Source organism: Balaenoptera physalus, assembly GCF_965194825.1.
Source record: "Balaenoptera physalus genome assembly, chromosome: 14".
Lineage (NCBI taxonomy): Eukaryota > Metazoa > Chordata > Mammalia > Artiodactyla > Balaenopteridae > Balaenoptera > Balaenoptera physalus.
Window position 1 is genome coordinate 38,064,419 of NC_138893.1, and position 22,187 is coordinate 38,086,605.

Consider the following 22,187-nt stretch of genomic DNA (forward strand, 5'->3'; position numbering starts at 1 on the left):
GGGAAAGCAATCTAATACTTCATGCATTTAGGGGATTGCATTAGAAAAACTTTTAGGCTGCTTCTGCTTTTATAAATGCAAATATATGCAAAGCAGACAGATTGGGATCTGTACAGTTTAGCAATGATCGAAACTTGTAATTTTTGAAAATGGTACAGATGTCCAGACTAGTTATATTAAGATGCTTCTTACTGAAGAAGAAACCAAACAAACAATCCAATTCCACCTCCTCCTTAAAAAGGAAACAAATAGGGACTTTGCTGGTGGCACAGTGGTTAAGAATCCACCTGCCAGTGCAAGGGACACAGGTTCGAGCCTTGATCCAGGAAGATCCCACATGCTGCGGAGCAGCTAAGCCCGTGCGTCACAACTACTGAGCCTGCACTCTAGAGCCCGCGAGCCACAACTACTGAGCCCATACGCTTAACTACTGAAGCCCACGTGCCTAGAGCCCGTGCTCTGCAACAAGAGAAGCCACCGCAATGAGAAGCCCACACACCTCAACCAAGAGTAGCCCCCACTCGCCGCAACTAGAGAAAGCCCGCACGGAGCAACAAAGACCCGACGCAGCCAAAAATAAATAAATAAATTTTTAAAAAAAGGAAACAAATAAACAATGCTACCACAAATCAGAATAAGCTATGTATCATCTTGTTTCTTTCATAGAATCTGAAAGTTGAAAGACAGCTTAGTGTAGAGGAATAAATATTTCTAGACTGTATCATTCACTGCATTACTCATATTCCTGTCCCAACTACACCGGAAATGGGGGGAAATGCTTCCTCCTTCAAGGACCACTGATAGGCTAAAGGTTAACTGAGAGATCAGCTAGATCTCTGGTCAATAAATAAGGGCTGAATGAATGTCTTTTATTCAGGACATTTTTATTTATAAAAATGTATTTTTTTAATATTTATTTTATTAAATATAAAAAATTAAATATATTTTATATTTATTTTAAAATATAAAAAATAAAATGTATTTTATTTATAAAATAAATAAGTATTTATTTTATACTTTATTTAGGCCCTTAAAATTGTTGAGTGTCCACTGTCTTCCTATACTTGGCATATTATGGCTCCTAAGGCTTACCTGATGATACGGAGTGCCTAGAACGTGCCAGGCACTGGGGAAATAAGATGAAAACATAGTAATTGCCCTCAAAGAGCTCTCAGTCTGGTGGGGAAGACAAGTAAAGATATGATTAAAATGGGGTGCTAAGTATGGTAATGAACGTGTATACGAGGTACCACGGCAACTGAGATGAGGATGGATTGATTCTGACTGAGCCATGATGAAAGATTTCATTACTATACACTTGGAGTCTTGAAAAATCGCTGGGTATAGGTGCTAAGAGTTTAAACAGAGGCATGACATGATCAGCTGTGTTGCAGAACAGCCACGCTGGAGGCAAAGTGGAGGATGACGGCAGAGGGAAGGGCTAGCGGTGAGGAAGTCTAATTACGGCGACTGCAATAGCCCACGTGAGAGATGATAAGGGCCTGAGCTAATCGAGTGATGCTGGGGCTGGAGGAAGGACGTCTGGACACGAGAGAGACTCAGACAAACTTGTCCACCATTCAGCATCTGCGACATTTCCAGACAGCTCCAGTGGCTACCGCATCCATTCTTACACTGAGCTGGAATCCGCCTCACATTTGCTGGCCGAGTGGTGCACTCTGGAGAAATTCAGACGTGACAGGTCCTCAAATGCTGGGTCTGTATTCATGCTTGATTGCCATTAGTGAAATTCAGACAAAATATTTATATTCCTCTAACAAACAAAAGAGCAGAGTCGGGATACACATTTCAAATGTTCCCTAAATCTCTTGCCCTAAACATTCACCTGCAAGGTAAGGTGAGATCTGCCCTGAGAGGCTAAAGGAGGGATGATGGTTTTTTAAGAAGTTTTTAAAAGCTTCAGCTTCATAGACGTTTGCTGGGTTTTGAAATCATTCACATCGTGATTTACCCCGCTTCTTGCTTTACAAACTCTACAAACAAGGGGGCAATGTTTCTTCATTCAAGAGAATAGGATATGGCCATTCTGAAGGCACCTGGTTCTCTGCTCAATGGCCAGTACTTTCCATGAACAAGGGACAGGAGAGCAGGAGAGGTCAGTTAATGGTTCAACAACCCTGCTCTCTGCTCTTTCACTAGAAATTCAACCTCCTGAAGCTACCACTAGAGGCCTACAATTCTAAGAATTTCCTCGGATCTCCCTCTACAGTTTTAGAAAGAGTCCTTCAGCCCAGCCCCATCTATCTCCCAGAGTAAGGCGGTGAGCAGAGGCCTGGGTCAACCAGAAGTCTGTGTGTGGGGCCGTAAGGCTTTTCTATTCAGGGAGGCCAGCGAGTAATAAGACACTACTGAGTTTTGTTCAGGAAAATTTAGATTTTTTATTATGAAAGTTTTCAAATAGACATAAAAGTAAGAGAAGAGTAAAACGAACTCACATATGACCTTCCTTCAGATTCAACATTATCAACAGTCTATCAGGACTTCCCTGGTGGCGCAGTGGTTAACAATCCGCCTACCAAAGCAGGGGACATGGGTTCGAGCCCTGGTCCGGGAAGATCCCACATGCCATGGAGCAACTAAGCCCGTGTGCCACAACTACTGAGCCTGCGCTCTAGAGCCCGCGAGCCACAACTACTGAAGCCCGTGCACCTAGAGCCCGTGCTCCTCAACAAGAGAAACCACCACAATGAGAAGCCCGCGCACCACAACAAAGAGTAGTCCCCACTCGCCGCAACTAGAGAAAGCCCATGTGCAGCAACGAAGACCCAACGCAGCCAAAAATAAAAAATATAAATAAATAAATTTATTAAAAAAAAAAAAAAAGTCTATCACTCTTGCTTCATCTGTCCCTTTTTTCTTTCTCCCTCCCTCTCTTCCTTCTTTACCTTTCCTTTTTTCTTTCTTTCCCTCCCTTCCTTTCTTTCTCTCCTTCCTTCCTTTCTTTCTCTCCTTCCTTCCTCCCTCCTTTCTTTTGTGTAGTAGTATTTTTAAGCAAATCTTTTACATCATGTTGTTCTACCCCTAGATTTCAGAGTAACACTAAAAAATGACATTTTCTTATATAAACACAGTATCACTATCACACCTGACCATGTTAATAATAAGTCTCTAACATCGTCTAATACCTAGTTCACAGGAAAGTTTTAGAAGTCAGAAGGCTTGCAATCTCTATTGCTTCTCTAGGGAAAGACTATGCCACGGAGCGCTTTCCTAGATTATCAGGAAATTTCTCCTTACGTTCAGCTTAAATTTACATCCTATTACTGCATATTACACCCCCCATGTATCACGCTAAATAATTAATCTACCTTTTTAATGTCTACACATTTCAGATATTTGTACATAGTTAGCTTCTCTTTCCGTAGTCTGTACCTACCTGAACTATACATATTTAATTCTTTTTTTAAAATTTTATTTATTTATTTATTTTTGGCTGTGTTGGGTTTTTGCTTCTGTGCCAGGGCTTTCTCTAGTTGCGGCAAGTGGGGGCCACGCTTCATCGCGGTGAGCGGGCCTCTCACTATCGCGGCCTCTCTTGTTGCGGAGCACAGGCTCCAGACGCGCAGGCTCAGTAATTGTGGCTCATGGGCCCAGTTGCTCCGCGGCATGTGGGATCTTCCCAGACCAGGGCTCGAACCCGTGTCCCCTGCATTGGCAGGCAGATTCTCAACCACTGCGCCACCAGGGAAGCCCCCATATTTAATTCTTTTAATCTTCCCTTACTCATCAGTGCCCTCAGCTCCTAATCATTTTGGTGCTTTGCTTTGAACCTTGTCCAGCTGGTTTCCATAAGCCCAGCAATGAGTAGGCCAGAACCAGATGCAGTGTTCCAAGAGTAGTCGCACCCAAATTCAACTGTTCCCCATTTCTCCTCTGAATGCTCAATCCCAAACCACAAGAGCCTTGCTTTCTGTCACCTTATAACAGAAACAAATGTCTTGTTTTCTGCTTTTATTCCCAGTTATTTTTTGGCATTACAGCATGTGTCTCATTCTTCCCACTAAATATCTGTGCTTCAGATCACTTTTCTCCAGATGTAATATGACAGCATTTGGGAATCAAAAGAGTACAGACACCCAGCTCTGCCACTCTGGCGATGTGACCCTGCAAGTCACCTAGTACTCAGAACCACTTTGAGTCCTTCACCTAAATAACAGATAAAGACTAATTCTTCCTACCTCACAGGATTGTTGGAGGGTCAAATGAGGTGATGTAAATGAAAAAGGTTCACTAACTTTAATGGCATGTATGTTTATATGTGTGTGTGTATATATCTACATTAGTACACTAAATATACAAAAGGTGAACATCTACGGTTCTCTAAAGATTTTTCTACTTGCATCAATAGCCTATTGTACCATTTAATAATCTTTGCTGTCAGGAAATTCTTTATTTCAGCTCAGTTCTTCCCACCAAAACAATATCTTATAAAGCCTCTTAGACATATATACCTGGAATCCATAAGCCATGAGAATTTCAGATTTATCCTTCACTTAAATGTAAATCAGGTATATGGCATTTGCTTCTGTTTACTATTTACTGAAGTCTAAGAAGTATGCTAACCACTTTACCTGAATGACCTAATTTAGACTTCATAATTTCATGAAGTAGTCGCTATTAACATCCCCAATTTACATATGAGGAAACTGGGGCTCAAGAAAGTTAATTAACTTTCTTAAGCTTAATAGCTGAGTAAGCAGTAGAACTTGGAAAACCTAACAATTCCAGAGCCCATGCTTTCAACCACGGGCATGATTTATATAATATTTCACATAATAATTAGGAACCCCCAATTACAGATTAAATTCAACAAACCTACTATAAGCCAGACACTTAGAGGAGAAGTGAAAAGGCGTAGTTCTTTTCAGGAGGCTCACTGTTTGGTCACGGAACACATGGCTATTAAAAAAGGAATAAGCAAGTGGTCATCGTTATCATAGGCAGCTGTACCAACTATCCAATGCCTAAGAAAATGCTTACTCCTATGCAAAAACTCAGATTTGTTTCTTTTAAGAAAAACTATTGGATGACTATTGCTAATCATTTTTCCTCCAATTCCCTGGCTGTCAATTATCTAATAAATCACTGAATAGCATCTATTTTCCTTTAAACTGTCCATTCAAAGATCTATTATCTGAGAATACTCTAGTTCAGAGTTTTTTTATTACCTCAGTCCTGGATTACTGTACCAGACTCAGTTCCAACCGGACTTTCTGCCTCCTGTTCCCACCTCTTTAGTTCTTGCCATGCATCACTGCCAGATTAACCTCCTTAAAACAAAGCTTCCATATGAACTAGTCCCTCCTCTGAAGCTTTACTCAATTCTGCCTTTCAAGGCTCCGAACGATGTAATGCCAATCTGCTTTTCCAACCACATATCAACATAAATCCTCCTCTCCACCCAGACCATTCTCCTCTTTCCTGACTGAATACGCCTTGTACACTGCCATCTTTGCTGGAACTATTCTCCCCTCTGTCTGGCTTTTCTCCTCCTTGAATAGTATCTATTGCTCAAGGCTCAGCTCAGGTCCTCCTTCTCAATGGAGCTGTACTCATCACTGAACATCCATGTTCTCCTGCCTCTGTTCTCAGTAGGAGCTCAACAAATGTTTACAGAAATTATTGCTCCATTAAACATCAATAGCATTTTTTGGCAATATCACTCACTGATACTTATGCATTGTCTTATGGCGCTACTTACATTTTTATATGAACATTTCTTGAGTTCCTATTTGAAGTAAAGTGAAACCTTCTTAAAGGCCTGAACCATGTCTTCAAGACTTCTTTTGTATGCCATACATTGTTTCCCCATGCAAAGGCACTGGTGAATGTTTGACTATTGATATATTTAAATAATATGGAATAAAATCACCTAGTCAACACCTTTAGATAATATAGTCAATTCTGCAAGCCAAAAGAATAGTCATGACTCAAGATATCTGGCCTCTAAGTCCTATCCTTACTAATGCATTAATCTGGAGTTGGGAAAAGTTACTTTTCTATGTGCTAATTTTCTCACCTATAATAGAAGAACTAAAAGTCAAATAATTTCAAAGCACCCTGAATAGATGAATGCTAACTTATTAAATGCTTCTCCATTAGTCAAGGGCTTGACAGATTATTTTCTAAGGATATAAAATTAACTACAATGTAATGGTGTTGCAAGTCATTAACTTTATCTGTCTTAATCGCTCTTTGGATATGGAGAGTTTCATTTCTAGCAAAAACAATAGATAAAATAACCTCAAAATCCTCACAACTATAAATCCTGGGGAAATTATATATAAGCAATTTGTAAGGTTCTGCTTTCACTTAAGACATAAAAAGCTTTAAGAGAATGTCAATCACACCCTGACAGCAAGAAAAAACTGCGTTAACTTCTTGAGCCCACCAGGGAGCTAAGGTTGGGAGGTAAAACGAGTTCAAACGGGTGATACACTCCTCAGAGGAGAGATGGGAAATGAATTGTTTCACTTGGGGCATAGTACAGAAGGAAGAGCAAGTCATCATAAAAGCAGGCAAGACGAGAACAGCTGAAATTTGTAATGAATTCTTAAAGGCCAAGAGTGACAGTTTAGGAACTTTGGGAGCCCCACACATAAAAGAAGTCACTTCCTAGTTCTTTTCCAAGGGTTTCCACTAGTTGCTCGTAAGAAAGATTAGGGGCAGGACAGGAGACCTGAGAAAGACCCTGTAGGTGGCACCAAGTCATGAAACCCACCTGCTACATGAACCTTTCTCTTATATGAAGCAAAAGCTATAAGTGCTGGGGGAGAGGAGAGATCCAAGCAAAGACGCACTGCCTCTGGTGAAAGGGTAGAAGCAAAAACTGCCCACTACTGGAGGAAGGGGAGAAAATAAGTTCAGCTCAGGATCCTGCACTGATACAAAGCAGTGATCTGCTACCACTGGGGAAGGGGCAGAATTGCTCAGAGACTCCACCCCTGAAGTCCAGGGCTGCAGGGCCTAAGACTGAGGCTGGAGTGAGAGAACTGAGAAACACCCCCTTGAACCTCACTATGTAACAAGGAATAGCAGTTTACCACCGGGAGAGGTGAAAAAGCATGGGTCAGATTCCTTCCATTCCATAGGTATGATGGACTTGCTGAAATCTGAGCATGGAGAGGAACACTGAGAAAAATCCTTCCACAATCCAGACTCCCACTAAACACAAAGTAGCCGCAGACTACGCCTACAGTGATTGGAAGTCTGGTACACTGACAGTAAATATAACAACAATAAACCCAACCCTTTTTCAACTACTGACTAGACTGCCCCAATCCCCACACTAATGGCCCAACAGAAGATGTGTGCCCATTTCTGAATTTATTTATTTCAATGTATATTTATATACAATATTTGGCATTCAATCAAGAAATATGAAACATACACATAAGTAATAAAAAAGACTGTATGTGACAAAGCAATCAACAGAAATAGGCATGACCCAGGTATCAGAAATATCAAAGACTTTAAAATAACTTCGATTAGTATAATGGACCTATATAGTGGAAAAGGTAGACAACATGCAAGAAGAAATAGGGAATTTCAGTAGAGAGATGGAAACCAGAAAAAAACACTGAATTAAAAAACGTGATATCAGAGATGAAGAAATTTTTTAGCAAGTGTATCAGCGCACTAGGTGTGGCTGAGAAAAGAATCAGTGAACTTGAAGACAGGTCAACAGAAATTGTCCAAACTGAAATACGAGTTTTTTAAAAAGGAGCAGCGCATCCAAGAGGTATGCACCAATATGGAAAGGTTGAACATAATAATTTGAGTCTCAGGAGAAAAGAGAGAGCAAGGAGTAGAATAAATATTTGAAAAGATAACGGCTGAGAATTTTTCAAAATTGATGAAAATAAACTGAAAATGCAAGAAACTGAGAAGACCTCACAAGGATAAATACAAAGGAAAACATACCTCGACACATCAGAGTCAAACAGCCAAAAACCACAGATAAAAACCTTGAACCAAAGATAAAACCCTGAAGGTAGCTAGAGAAACTAAACAAACCAGAAGATAATTAACAACATTAAAGTGCTGAATGGAAAGAAAAAAAAAAAAAGTTAACCAATCCAGATTTATATATCCAGCAAAAATATCTTTCAAAAAACGAAGGTAAAAAAAAAACACTTTTCAGACAAAAAAAAACACTTTTCAGACAAACAAAAAACAAAAGCTGAGAAAATTCATTGCTCTCAGACTTGTGTTATAAGAAATGTTAAAGGACATTATTCAGAAAGGAGTATGATACCAGATAGAAGTTTGGATCTACATTAAAAAATGAAGAACAGCAGAATATACATAAATATAAAAGTTTCAGAAATCTTTTTAGAAGATAACTGACAGTCAGGGGTCAGCAAGCTACAACATGAAGGTAAATACAGTTTTATTGGAACATAACCACATCCACTCATTTATGTGTATTGTCAAGGGCTACTTTCACGAAACAATGAAAAAGTCTGCTGACCCCTGGTCTAAAGCAATAAAGTAAAAATAAAGATCATCAACAACAGAAAAAACCCAATATATTATAGAGTTTATAATATATGTAAAAGTAAAAAGTATGAAAACAGCACAAACGATAGAAGATATGGAAATATACTCTTGTAAGATTTCTACAATATACATGAGGTGGTACAGTACTATTTGAAGGTAATCTGTGATAAGTTAAAGACATGTATCATAAATTCTACAGAAAACAGTAAGAAAAAATTTTAAAGAGGTAACATTAACAAGCCAATAGTGAGAAATAATGAGTAAGATGTAACACAATGCCAAAAATACTCAAAATTGAAAGCTAATCAAGTGCCCATCATTCAGTAAAATGGATAAATGTAGGTATATTCACACAATGGAATACTAAACAATAATGAGAATGAATGGCCTGTGAATGTGTGCAACAACATGGAAGAACCTCACTAACATAATTTTGAGCAAAAGAAGCCACACATGAAAGAGTGTATACTGTATGCTTTATTTATATAAAGCACAAAACCAGACAAAATTAACAATCTATAATGTTAGATATGGTTACCCTTGGCAGTGGGGTGGGGTTGGGAGCTAGTGACTGGAGGGGAGCCTCTAGAGGGCCTCTAGTGGACTAGTAATGTTCTGTATTTTTTTTTTATTTGGTTGTTGGTTGCACATGTTTGCTTTGTAAAAATTTATCAGGTGATACATTTACGATATGTGCAATTTTCTGTATAGATATTAAATATCAGTAAAAATTATATACACACACATATAAAACTTTTACTGATACTTATATAAATATATGATATATATTTAAACTAAAGCCCTGATGAAAGACAACACACACAAAAAGAAGGATTTTGAAAAAAAAAGTTGATGTTCTATAAACTTTTAAAAACCACAGTAATCACTGAAACAAATACATGTGTAAACAGTAAATTAAAATAGCAGAAGAATGAATTCATATCTGGGAAAAAGGTTCAAAGAAATTCCCCAAGAAGAAGCACTGAGATAAAGCACTGGAAAATATGAACGAGTAATTAGACACAATAAAATGAGAAGACATAAATCTAACAGGAGTACTAGATGTAAAAGATGTGATATTCAAAGAGATAAGGGATGAGAATTTTCCAAAACTGATGAACAACATGAAAATTCAGGCTCAGAAAGAATGAGCTCTGAACAGAATAAATACGAATTGCCTACACTCACCAGCCTATTTTAGTTCTGCAAAAGTTCTTAGAGATAGACTAGTCTGTCTCCTTTGTTTTAAAGATAAGAAAGCTGAGGCCTGAAAAGATTAAGTGATTTGCCTGGATCAAAAAGCTGACTGTTAGTAGAGATGGAAATAATCTTAATATGTCATATTTTAAGAGTTACGAATAAGAGGAGCAAAATATAGTTTCTGACTTCAACTTTCCTACTGGTATGATTATGTAAAACAGCAATATGAATATGAACAGCAATATGAACAGCAATATTCCTGTTCAAAGAGAGTTTTAACTCAAGTTGAAACTATGAAGGCACTACTGATTCAAGTGCCATCTAATAAGTGTTTAACAAGTGGCATTTAATAAATGATTAGGCCAGGCTACAGCTGCCCACACACACCTTAAAGAAATAGTTTCAAGACAAGTCATCTATTTCAATTTAATTACAAGACCATTACAATCATTTCAAGCCATAAAGCTTATATTTATCATATTCCTCTATTTAAATGTTTCAATATTTTAGAGTGCTTTTTGAATTATAATTTTTCTATTATATACATCATGATATGAGGTAAATTACTTTCTTCTTTTGAAATACAACTAATTAAACCTCTAAATGTTCATTGTAAGTCTGATACAAATTTCAAACTGATCAGAAAGGCATAAAATGTACTGAAGACCTTTTAACGTACTGAAGCATTCTTTTCTTATATAGTACAATGAATCATTTCTGATGACGGATCAGTAGCTTGTATTAATTCAAGTATTTAAGAAGAAAAGATCTAGTCAGTATAGGAAAATGTGAGTTTAGCCCTTATTCAAATTTTATAATTTTGAATTATCAAAGAAAAAAATTATATTATTTTAATGCTCATGGATCTTAAAACTGTAAATAATTCTATGACCACTTTTGATGACTTTTAAAACAATATTTTCCAGAAATATAAAAAACTAAGTGTCAAAATGAAGTCATTTGTATGTTCCAGGTTGAAACATTTTCAGAAATTTCTAACACATCTTTTCTTACAAGTAAAACAACTTTATTATTACATGAAGAATTAGGCCTAGAAATACATAAGGCACAGATATTTCTTTAATATTTTGATTAAAATGAAAAAAACAAAGCAGTTGGTATTCAAATACCAGACTCAAGAGAAAACTAATTTGTTTATGGATGAGTCTTAAACTTTTTAGAGAATCTTGATCAGTTACAGCTGCTTATGAAAGTTAAGAATAATATCTTTAGTTTTCAATAAATATTAACTATTCATACTCATATATCTGGTGACTCTAAAAGGGGAAGAATTCTTAATATTAGTTAGCAAATGTGGTTAGTAAAAATGGAAAATGAAACTAAAATAAAAAAAACAGCCCATGAAAATGCTTCTACAAGTATTTACTGCACAAATAACTCACACAAATGTATAAAGAAACCAGTAAGACATTTATTTACATAAGTGAACAAAGTATGTGAAAAAGTCACACAAAGGCAAATCAGAGCAACTCTGAACCTGTATAACTTACTAAATGAGCAACGACATATAAATCCCCCACCCAAAGCTGTAGACTTTTAGTGAACTGACATACTCAAATGATGACACTGTAAAATGTTACAACTCTTTGGGAAAGCAATAAGGCAAACTCATTAAGGAAAATTAAATTGTTTCATATTATTCCATTTAATAATCCTGCTCCCAGGAACTTACCCTAATAAAATTGAAAATAACCTAAGCATTCAGCAATAGAGAAATGGTTTAAACAAACTGAAGTAATATGATTAAAATAATCATTGTCAAAACTAAATACAAATAGTAAAAGAAGATGAAATTAAAAAAATAGTCAATAAAAAAGTATAGGTGTCTTCAGACTGTAATTATGTGAACAAAAGAAGGGAAGAGAAAAATACGAAATTAAAGTTCTGAAGTCACTGTATCAGGATGGTGAGGATTTGGTAATTTTTTCATTTGGCAACATTTTCTTCAATGTTTTCAATAAAAGAAAAAGATTGGGTACCATTTTAAAAAGTCACTTGTCTTTTCAAAAAATTTATACTCTTCTCCATTAGTAAATTATACATGTTAAATTTTAAGTTAAGAAATAAGAGCAGAGAGGCCCTAGTTGTTTTATATTCCTCTACTTGGACCTTAGCTGGCAGTGTATGAAGATATACTGTAACCTGTGCCATTCCAACAGAAAGAGGCAGCCACTGCCACCTTTGGTTACACAAACTGCAGGGCACTAGATATGAATATATAAAACTGTAAAGGCTTCAATTTACAACTTTGTGTGTTTGGTGTTTTATTTAAGGCATTATGATAATTAACTCTTCTTTATAATTTTCTGTGTCATACTAAGAATGTTTTAATATTTCCATTTCCACTTGAAAAATGTTGCCAATATGCTGAAAGTGCTCTGTTGAAGCATATAACTTTTTATACTGAGTTTATATTAGGTTAACCACAAATAAGATTACGTTTGTTTACATATTTAAAATTTGTAAGTTAGAGGTTGCAAAGCAACCACCTTTAAAAGAAAGACAATCCATAAAAATGTAAAAACTCTTATATGATGAAAAATTTAACAAGTCTTCCTTTTGAAACTATTTATTTGGATAAATGCAGTGGGATTTGAAAATTTCTACAGATGCTGCATTATATATTGCTTTCCTATAACAAAAATATGAAGCACTCATTACATATGAAATTTACTATTTCAGAACGTGACTGTTTTCAAAACTATGGTAAAGAGGGACAGGGAACTTTCAGTAGGCTACCTGAATGAAAACGTTTGAGAATAACTGTTTTTAAACATTTAGAGCAGAAGGGATTAACTGGAAATGCAGGGCAGCAATCTCAGCATCTATAAACATCACTTGAAAGAGCAAATTGAAAGCAAAATATCATGGGATTAATACCCTATAAAGATGTATAAATAAGTACTAAAGAATAAAGAAAAGAAGTTTTTCATTGAAGGCATTCTTTAGCTTAATTTTTTTTAATTAGGTTATTTAGTAAATTGGTACAGGGTGGTCGACTGTATTGATTAAATTACCAGGAAACTATCTCATAGCTGCCAAAACATAAGCCATAGGAGCTGTCCTGCTAATGGGAGAGTAGAGGTGAATTTAATTAAACATTTAGTCTTCTATTTACATTCCATTAGTGGTAGCAGCAATAATTTGGTTCATCGACAAATATTTACGATAGAAGTTTATTAGCTTCTAAGATCTAAACAAACACAGCTATTACCAAGATAAGTGCAGCCTTATCAAAGAAATGTTCTTAATAATCATAAACTCTCTAAAACATGAGTTAAATAATGGCTTTTTCCAACATAGTTAAGGAATTTCAATAACCAGAGTCACGAGGAAGCCAAAATAAAGCCAAAGAAACTAATATACATTCACTTTGTCACACCAAAGAAACATTTAGCTCATTTTTTTTCCCTCTGATTAGAAAATGTGGTCAACTTTTTCACAGGAAAAGACTTTGATGAGAGATCAAAATCAGAAAGTTGATTTTCCTCAATCCAATCTAACAACAACATAACATCCTAGAAGAACATTCTATAGTACAGCAAGAACTGAACAACTGCAAGGCTATTTATAATGTACAGCACATAAATTGTGCACCGTAGAAACCATAAATGATGGACATTTTTCTTCATGCAAAAAAAAAAAAAAAAAAAAAAAGAATCGTTTGTCTTGGCACACAGCTTGTCATTCTGCACACAGGATTCAAATGTCAACCAGGAAATGAAGACAATCCCAAGCCAAACTTAAAATGTCTTAATTACATCATCTTCTCCCTTTATCTCACTTAGAGTTATGTACTCACAGCTCAAAACTTGCTCACTAGACTCCTCAGGTTTTGACTTTTTAAGTGCCATCTCTGCTGGGAGAAGGGATGAGCACTGCTCGAGAGACTGTGCAATGTCATCAATTGTCCATCTGTCTTCGGGAAGGGCATGCTCCTCCAGGGTAAAGGGTCCCTGTTTGGTTCGGGTCAGCTCCAGCACATTGGCACAGGAAGACAGTTCTAAGGCAACAAAAGGTGAAAAGAAACCACAAGATAAATGATTCAGTATTTCATTCAAATACTGAATCAACATAAATGATTCAGTAATTCAGTATTTCATAGTCTTTAATTTTTCAAATGACAGAACTTGATTCAAACCTCTCAAAACCACCTCAAATGTAAAACTGTAATTATCCAATATAATAACCAAGAGCCTTGAGATTAAGAAATGATTAAGGAGCAAAATAACATTTAATAACTCACCTAATAAACTGCTTTAAAGTCTACAAGGAAGTTGCACACACTTTTCTTATTTAACCCATGAAACAACCCCATGAGGTAACTATTAGTCTCACTTGGCGGATGAGGTAATGTGACCTGTCCAGTGTCACAACTGCCAGAAAATGGCAGGGCCAGAACTGCAACTTCCTGGCTGTTTGTAAGACTATGGCTTCCAGTTTTTTAAAAAAATTTGACTTGGAGCGATAAAAATAACTTTTAGAAGGGTTAATCTTTTCTTCTTATCCCTACTTTGAGTTAAAATATTTTATACTTGAAAAAAATGTTGGTCCTTAGATTCATTATTCACATCTCCATTTTCTATTCCTCTTTTTCTCCTCTCTCCCATTACAAGCATTTCACTGCAGCTGCTTATGCTGATTAATTGTCTTCCATAAACCTATAACGCTTTGAAGGCAGAAGGGCAGGAAGAATCGAGTTCCTAAGGCCAGTACTCAGAGACATGGAAAATGGAAAATTCCTTCTTCCCATCAAAAAGGAATATTACTCTCTAAATGATAATTCATAATTCATCTTTATGCTTACCTTTGCCAATGTCACTGACCAAGCTTCTGATATAAAAACCTCCTCCACATTCAACATCTGGAATGTTAACAGTGACATAGTAAATTGCTAACCGCCTATGAAATCCACTTTACATAGAAATGATGCCCCTAAACAAATGTAAAAATGCACTATGCAAACAATCGAGTGATAAAACATTTATGCGCTAAAATATAAATTATTCATCCAGTAGCATATGTGTTTGTGAGACTGAAAAGTCAGAGTGTGGAGAAAGCAAACAGCAGAAACTCTTGAACACATTTTAAATTACATGGCAAGTCATACCACTTCAATACTTCAGCCTTGTTCATTTAATAGGTTTTAAATAGTTAGAAATCTCAGTTTTGCTATTATGAGCTGCAGATTTAAAAAACTATTTTCAGATTTGTACATCTTTTTCATTTAATAGGCTTTAAATGGTTAGATATCTCAGCCTTGCTATCATGAGCTGTAGATTTTTAAAATATTTTCAGATTTGTACACTCAAAAAATACAACAAACAAAAAAACCCTTTTCAGTGACAGGAATTATGTTTGGGGTAATATACTGCATGGAGAACTCAGCATATTTAAATGTTCTCTTGGAAATATTCCTGAAAAAATCATGAAATAACTTAAAATTACACAATGTACCAGAATTGAATGCATAACTAAACATCTTCTTAACGCAGTATAATGCAAGTTTATTGGTTAAGAGCAGGGCTCTGGATTATTTTTATTCATCCACAAGACATCCTGAAAAGAACTGTATTTTCACACAAAAGGACTACTTTCTGTTTCTAGCTTAGCATACAAATAAAGCTATTTGAGGGAATTAATCAAAACTCCCCACCTGGGGATTTTAATTTCTTTTTTTCCCCATCAGCTCAAGGTTGGGAGCCACTGCTGAGATAAAAAAAATGAGCACTACACAAATGTAGGTGTTCTACATTCTTGCACTATATTTGACTTTGGTGAAAAGAGTCAAATTTGGCCTACTACAAATTCCAGTGAACAAATGCAATTGGAAAAATCTGAGGTTTTTTTACTTTCATAGATAGTATCTATTGTGCCAACACAGCGGCCACATTTTCATGGAATGGAGTGAAACATTTTTTAGTATGTTTGTTTCATTGTTTGTCTAATATTTTAGAATCAGGAAACTTAAGGAGTGACTTTTTAAGAAAATTGTACAAAAACCCACCATCTACAGGAACTTAATACACACTAAATAATAATGTCAATGGGAAAAAAAGCAATGACGTTTAGGAGAAAAGGTTTTGGGAAATTATGTCTAAAAGGAATCCCATTCAGTATGCACCACAAAATTAGGAGCAGGATCAATTTCAGGGAGCCTGAGGATTAATAAGAACTACAGCTTTTGAGTCTCCAGAGCTCTTATACGTTCAGGGCTTTAGCTAGGAGATCATAAAATCTCCAAACAATAGAAAAAAACTTTTTGGGTTTTAAATTTATTTCAAATATGGATTATAGATAAATTCAAATTGATAACTTGAGTTAAAATTTACCACATGTCTAGGAATACACTTCTGCCTTACCCATTACTCCTATATTTTCATGATCTTTAGCAGTAATTTATTGGTGACAAAGGGGGGGGGGTCACTCCACTCTTAGAATTTCTTGTCCAAAAACTGAAAATGCATTGTTTTAAAAGGACAAATTAACGTCAATAAAAAACTGAGTGTAAACTATCAGGTAGTAGCCAAAATGGGGAACAAGTATCCATAAGATAATAAAATACAAAATATAAAATTTTGAAAATATGTACTCCTGACCTATTCTTCCCCATAGAGATCCAAAGTATGTTACTTCCAACTTTATAGTAAGATAATATAATATATGAAAAACTCAGACTATTTAGGACATTTCTGAACCTTCATATAGCTAGAGGCATTCTCATTATTTGTGTTGTCAAAAAGGTATTAAATTCTAACCTTCTTTAAATTCAAATTTTTAAAAATCTCCAGTATCCTAGGGATCCATTAAAATTACACAGAAGTAGCCAAAAATAAAATAAAGGCACATGTAAATACAAATGTTTTCAAATTTCTCCATCTTACCTAATGTGAAAAATGGTGGCTGGAATTTTTGAAGGGAAAGACTGTACACGGTAACTGGCCTGGCAGGTTTTGCTTCTACTACTTCACCTCTCTTCATCAAAGTTGAAAGTCTCTGTCCATCTTTCTTTAATGCAGAATAGCTTGCAAGGTACAAGAGGGAGACAGGAAGAGAAGGAGGGAGGTAGAGAGAGATTGAGAAAGAAAGAGAGAATAATTCCAGATTACAGCATGGAAAGAAAGGATGATTAAACTGAAAATCCTTCTAAGAATGAACTAATTTTTTCTTCTAATCTACTTCACAATGGTGTCACAGATAGAGTTCCTAAATATCTTTGAGGCTAATACAGCTCATTCTGGCACTCAGTGAGCAATGTTGTCAATATTTCTCTTTAACCATCTTCCTGGAGGTGGTCTATTCATGTCTTCACTAGTCCTCATTCTGGGTTAAGGGTCTCCGGTCACAATGATCTCAGCTATATTTCCTTGAAACAATATATTTCCATTATAATAATATTCATTTTCACATATAAGTTACCAAAATGTTTCCAAAGAGCAAATAACAGACCTTATCTTTCTGTGATTAAATTTTACTAGACCACAAAATCCTTGGAACAATCACAGAGAAGAAAATTCTAAAACGATTCTTATAAATATAAATGTTTACTACATCTTAACAATAATGATCCAAAATAATGTTTATTCAGATCCTGGTACAATTTTTAAGTCTTCACATTTAAGGCAAAATTATGAAGAAACATTTCTCCATAGATATTTCAGTGTTCTTGAAAACCCTTAAGATTTTTTAAAAACACAAAATATATTCTAAATTCTAAAAGAACTGTTAATAACATATCCTGACACATCCTATAAGCCATTAAAAAAAAAAAGAAGAAGCAATTTGCTTGAAATGGTAACATGCACAAAAATATGGCTAAATGGTAAATCAATATCATTATACTTTTAATAAGTTATAATTCTCATCTGTTTCATTTATTGCAGAGAATTGTGAAGTATAAGATTCTGGGCCCGAAAGGAGTGGTCCCAACACCTGACAGGAAGTGCCAATTGGACGCTGAATCACAGCTCTGATGCCTGTACCAGACTGGACTGGTTCCTTCACAGCAATTCTGGGAAAAGTGACATCTCTGCTCTCCAGAACTGCCCTGATGTCTACAGATGGAATCAGAAGAACCAATAAATCCTGGAAGAGCACAGATGTCAGGCTGTGGCAATATCCAGAGACAGAGGAGACTACATCCCAGTACCTCTAAGAGAGTGTCAGAAGCTCTGCATCCTGTCTGAATCAGGTTCACCTTGCTTGATCATTTGTCAGATTTAAAACCTGCCTCACCATATAGTAAAAGGAAGCCCCTCTTCTTTTTTTTTTCATTAAAGTGATGTTAGCCACTGGAAAATAAAATTAAACATTTATTCAAATTCATTAATTGAACTTACAGGGGAGGTACTTGCATTATATTCCCAGTAAATTTCTGTAGAATGCCTTCAATATCTTCCTGTGTTATTTTATCTGCCAAAAAAGAACCAAAAAGTGACACTAAAGCAACCACAGAAGTACATGTGCTATTTTTACAGCACTGACAACTCTGAAAATTAAAAAAAAATTTCCAACAAAGCATTTATTACAATGTACGTTTTGCAGGTCAAATTCTACCTTGTTGAGATGGATAAAATACATGCTAATGAGATAAAAGGGGGAAAGTCTTATATTGTCCAATATTAAGACTAAATTTAATTTCGTTTGCTTCATTTTTTTCTCCATTAAAAATGATCCAATCATCTTATATGCATTTACTACATACTTACTATGGCCTTCAGAAGACCTGAGAAAAATGTTGCATAAAGCTATAGGAATGGTCCTGCAGTGACCAAAAACAAAAATGTGGTGATCAGAAAGTTAGTAGAAAATTACCCGTAAAGTTCATTTCTAAGGTTTTCCAGGCATCAAATATTATAAATAACTGAATAAATTATTGAAGATTATCAAATACTAACCACATTTAAAATTTTACCTGATAGATTTCAAAACTGTTGTATGGTATATGGTATACATTTTCCACACTCACATTAACTTTGTCCCCAAGTAAAGTTGTATTTATGTCTCCTTCCCTCCCTTCACTGCTCTTGGAATTGCAGTCAGGAGTCTGACTTTTGCCTCAAAAATAAGCCAGTGCAAAAAGAGAATATACACAGCAAAGGTTTTATCTGTCTTAGTCAGATAAAGCTTTTCAGCTTTTATTTGATACTCTTTCAAACAAAATGATGCAATATTAAAGTACTGTTCTATAATTTTAACAACTGAAAACTATAACACACTGAAATTCAATATTTGGGATTTTCACATATAGATAGATGACTTTCCATATTTCATATTCAGTAATAAACTAAGTTACAGAAATATTCTATAACTTGCTTAGGTTATAGCAATGGAAAGAAATTACAGTCTTCTTTCTCACTTTGCAGGAAATTTATTTAAACTTTTTATTCTGGTGTATACATGTTACATTTGATTTTATTTGAACAATATTAAACAAAAACTAACTAATGTGCTCTGAATTACTGTTCGAACACCAGAATAAAAATTAAAAGACGGCATGGAACATGTCCAGATTTCAATATCAATGCAGCAAGAGAGTCTTAACCTCAGTGTGACCTTGATCCTTACAAGCTAAACATGAACAAAAGACCAGAATCTACTAGACTCAGAGGAGAGCTACAGAACTCAAAAGAATTTCTCTAACACCTAGCTCCAAAAAGGCAGATCTGAAAAGCCTATTCTGTTCAAACTGCTTTTCAAACAGATGTATCTCATGATATGAATGGATTTTTCCACGAAAATTTTTTACTCTACTGAAACATTAAAACATAATTACTGGTGGCACCTTAGTTATGCAAAACTTCCAAATCTAGACAGCCAACATTACCACCATGCTGGCAATTGCTGAAAGAAATGCCACTGTTGATAAAATTGCTATAGTTCACAATCTAGTCTGCCACACATTTTAAAAATAAGACCAAACAGCTTTCTACTTCCACCAAATTGGTCTCTTTACTGACATTCCTGCCAACGCGTGCTCCTTTGTCCTGCTTCAGTGGCTCTCTTTTACTGATATTCCCTCACACAAGGTGACAAGATGTACTCTTTCTCATTCTACTTCTGCCATGCATCCTAGGCATTTATGGTTTTGCTGTTCATTCTGAAATTAATCATTCACAATTTTTAACTGTTACCTACTATATATATGTAGGTGTTACCTCACCAATGGAATTCTTATCTCCTTAAAGGCAAAGATAGCTTTTCCTCTTCCATAATGCACACAATTAAGATGGTACTAAAGACATTCTTGTTGAATTTAATTTGCTGATGAATAATAGAATCTCAAGGTTAAAAGAGCATTTAAAAGTCACCAAGGAATCATTCATTTGATGTTCGAATCACCAGACAGAAAGCCTATGCAGCAAGTTATTTTACAATAAAAGCAAATATAATATTTTAGATATTTTTAATATGTAGTGAAGCATGCTGGCTATATCTGAAACATGATACTAGTCTGATCCAAATAATAATTGTCCCTATAAGAATAAAGACTCTACCTCCAAAGGATTTAAAAAGAAATCAAGAATAAAATCTCTAAAGCAAGTATATCCAATAACTGGCCAAAAGAAGGACCTTTGGTAGAAGATGATAGGTACGATAGAAGTACCATAGAACTTGAGTAATTATTCTTTGTTTAGCAAATTAATAAATCATCAATGTGATAGTATTCATTTGAAATTAATTTTTTAAAAAGTCACTCCCATAAAATTAATATATACAAGACCATGTTACATGTTATTATTTGCTTAAAATTTATTGGCTCTTCCAGTGAACTTCCAACATGAAAGTTGGTACTTAACTGAATATGGAGTTAAAAGCAGGATGATGGATTTTAAAACAATATTCAGGGACTCCCCTGGCAGTCCAGTGGTTGAGACTTTGCCTCCCAGTGCAGGGGGTGTGGGTTCGATCCCTGGTCGAGGAACTGAGATCCCACATGCCTCATGACCAAAACACCAGAACATAAACAACAGAAGCAATACTGTAAACAAATTCAATAAAGACTTAAAAAAAAAAAAAAATTCAACCAGGATAGAGTTAAATGGTTACTGGACAAGCCTTGTCACCAAAAGCAGCTGTTAAACTGGAAAAAATACAACAAACAACTGTTTTCAAACATTAGACAACACATAGCAAGGACTACCATCCCTGAGATAAGGGAAAAAAAAACAAGGTAAGGCCCACAGTCACTTGCTTTTGCTTGGGGGTGCTTTCTGAACTGTACTGCAGGGAGGGGAATAACAAACAAAGCACTGAGCAAAGATCAGAATTTGGGGAAGTGGCAGCAGCTAGAGTTTGAGAGCATTACACAGAGAAAGTGATGTCTATAGGGGTCCACTTGAAACTGGCTAAATTCCAAGCTGCACATATATACAGTGAGTCTTCACAAAGTTAAAAAAAGAGCTACTACCAAACCTCTTACAAGGCTGGAAGATGTCCAAGTTCCAACCCCTCAGAATGAAGAAACTTTGCTGAGTGCCCCAGCATTCGATAGACACCCAAGAAAAGCCATGCCTTTGGAGTAGGGCTAATGCAGACCTGAAAAAAAAGTCTACTTTAGACCCATCCTAACAAGGAATCTATACAAAAGCGACTAGAATTAATAAGTGAGTTTAGCAAGGCTGAAAGGCATAAGATTAATACACAAAAGTCATCTCCATCTATGTATATCTAGCAATGAACTATCAGAAATTGATATTTAAAAAATCCAATTTATAATAGCGTTAAAAAAACAAAGTACTTAGAGATTTCATATACAAAAGAAGTGAAAGATCTGTACATTGAAATCTATAAAAATATGGCTTTATTTTTGCAACTTTTCTCTAAGTTTGATATTATTTCAAAATAAAAAGAAAAATCTTAAAGGAATACTATGAACAACTTTATACCAATAACTTGGAAATTTGAGATGCAATGGACAAATTCCTATGGGAAAAATTATCTAGAGTGACACAAGAAATAAAAAATATTAAGTTGGATAGCTAGTAAAGGAATTTAATCCATGATTAAAAGGCTTCCTAATAAAGAAAACTCCAGAATCAGATGTCTACCAGTAAATTCTACCAAACAGTAGAAAGAGAAATAACGCCAATCTCACATAAATTCTTCCAGAGAATAAAAAAAAGAGAGAAAGAATACTCCCCATCCCATTTTATGAGGTTGGTATAACCTTGATATCAAAACCAGTCAAGGACATTAAGAGAAAGGAAAAATACAGGGTAATCTCACTCATAGACAAAAATGCAAAAATTCTAAACTAAATATTAGCAAACTAAATCCAACAATTTATGTAAAGGATAGCATATTATGATCAGGTTGGGATTATTCTGGAAATGTAAAGTTAGTTTAATATTTGACTAAGGAGGAAAATCAACAGATACAAAAAACATTTGATAAAATTCAATGGCTGCTCATGATTAAAAAAACAAACAAATGGCAAATTA

The 22,187-nt window shown here is 35.4% G+C and overlaps 1 protein-coding gene and 1 long non-coding RNA gene across 2 annotated transcripts in view; one reads left to right on the plus strand and one right to left on the minus strand.

Moving 5' to 3' along the window:
* The window catches only part of LOC309642220, a 392,437-nt gene that overhangs the window by 216,751 nt on the left and 153,499 nt on the right, over positions 1-22,187 (plus strand). The window lies entirely within an intron of this gene.
* Positions 11,134-22,187, minus strand: part of TRUB1 (TruB pseudouridine synthase family member 1) — a 35,505-nt gene continuing 24,451 nt past the window's right edge. Inside the window, exons 5-8 of the mRNA XM_082423433.1 lie at positions 18,084-18,156; positions 16,629-16,768; positions 14,552-14,608; positions 11,134-13,747 (exon numbers count right to left, since the gene is read on the minus strand). Coding sequence (XP_082279559.1) covers positions 13,488-13,747; positions 14,552-14,608; positions 16,629-16,768; positions 18,084-18,156 — 530 coding nt within the window. The 3' untranslated portion in view covers positions 11,134-13,487. The remainder of the gene's footprint in view (positions 13,748-14,551; positions 14,609-16,628; positions 16,769-18,083; positions 18,157-22,187) is intronic.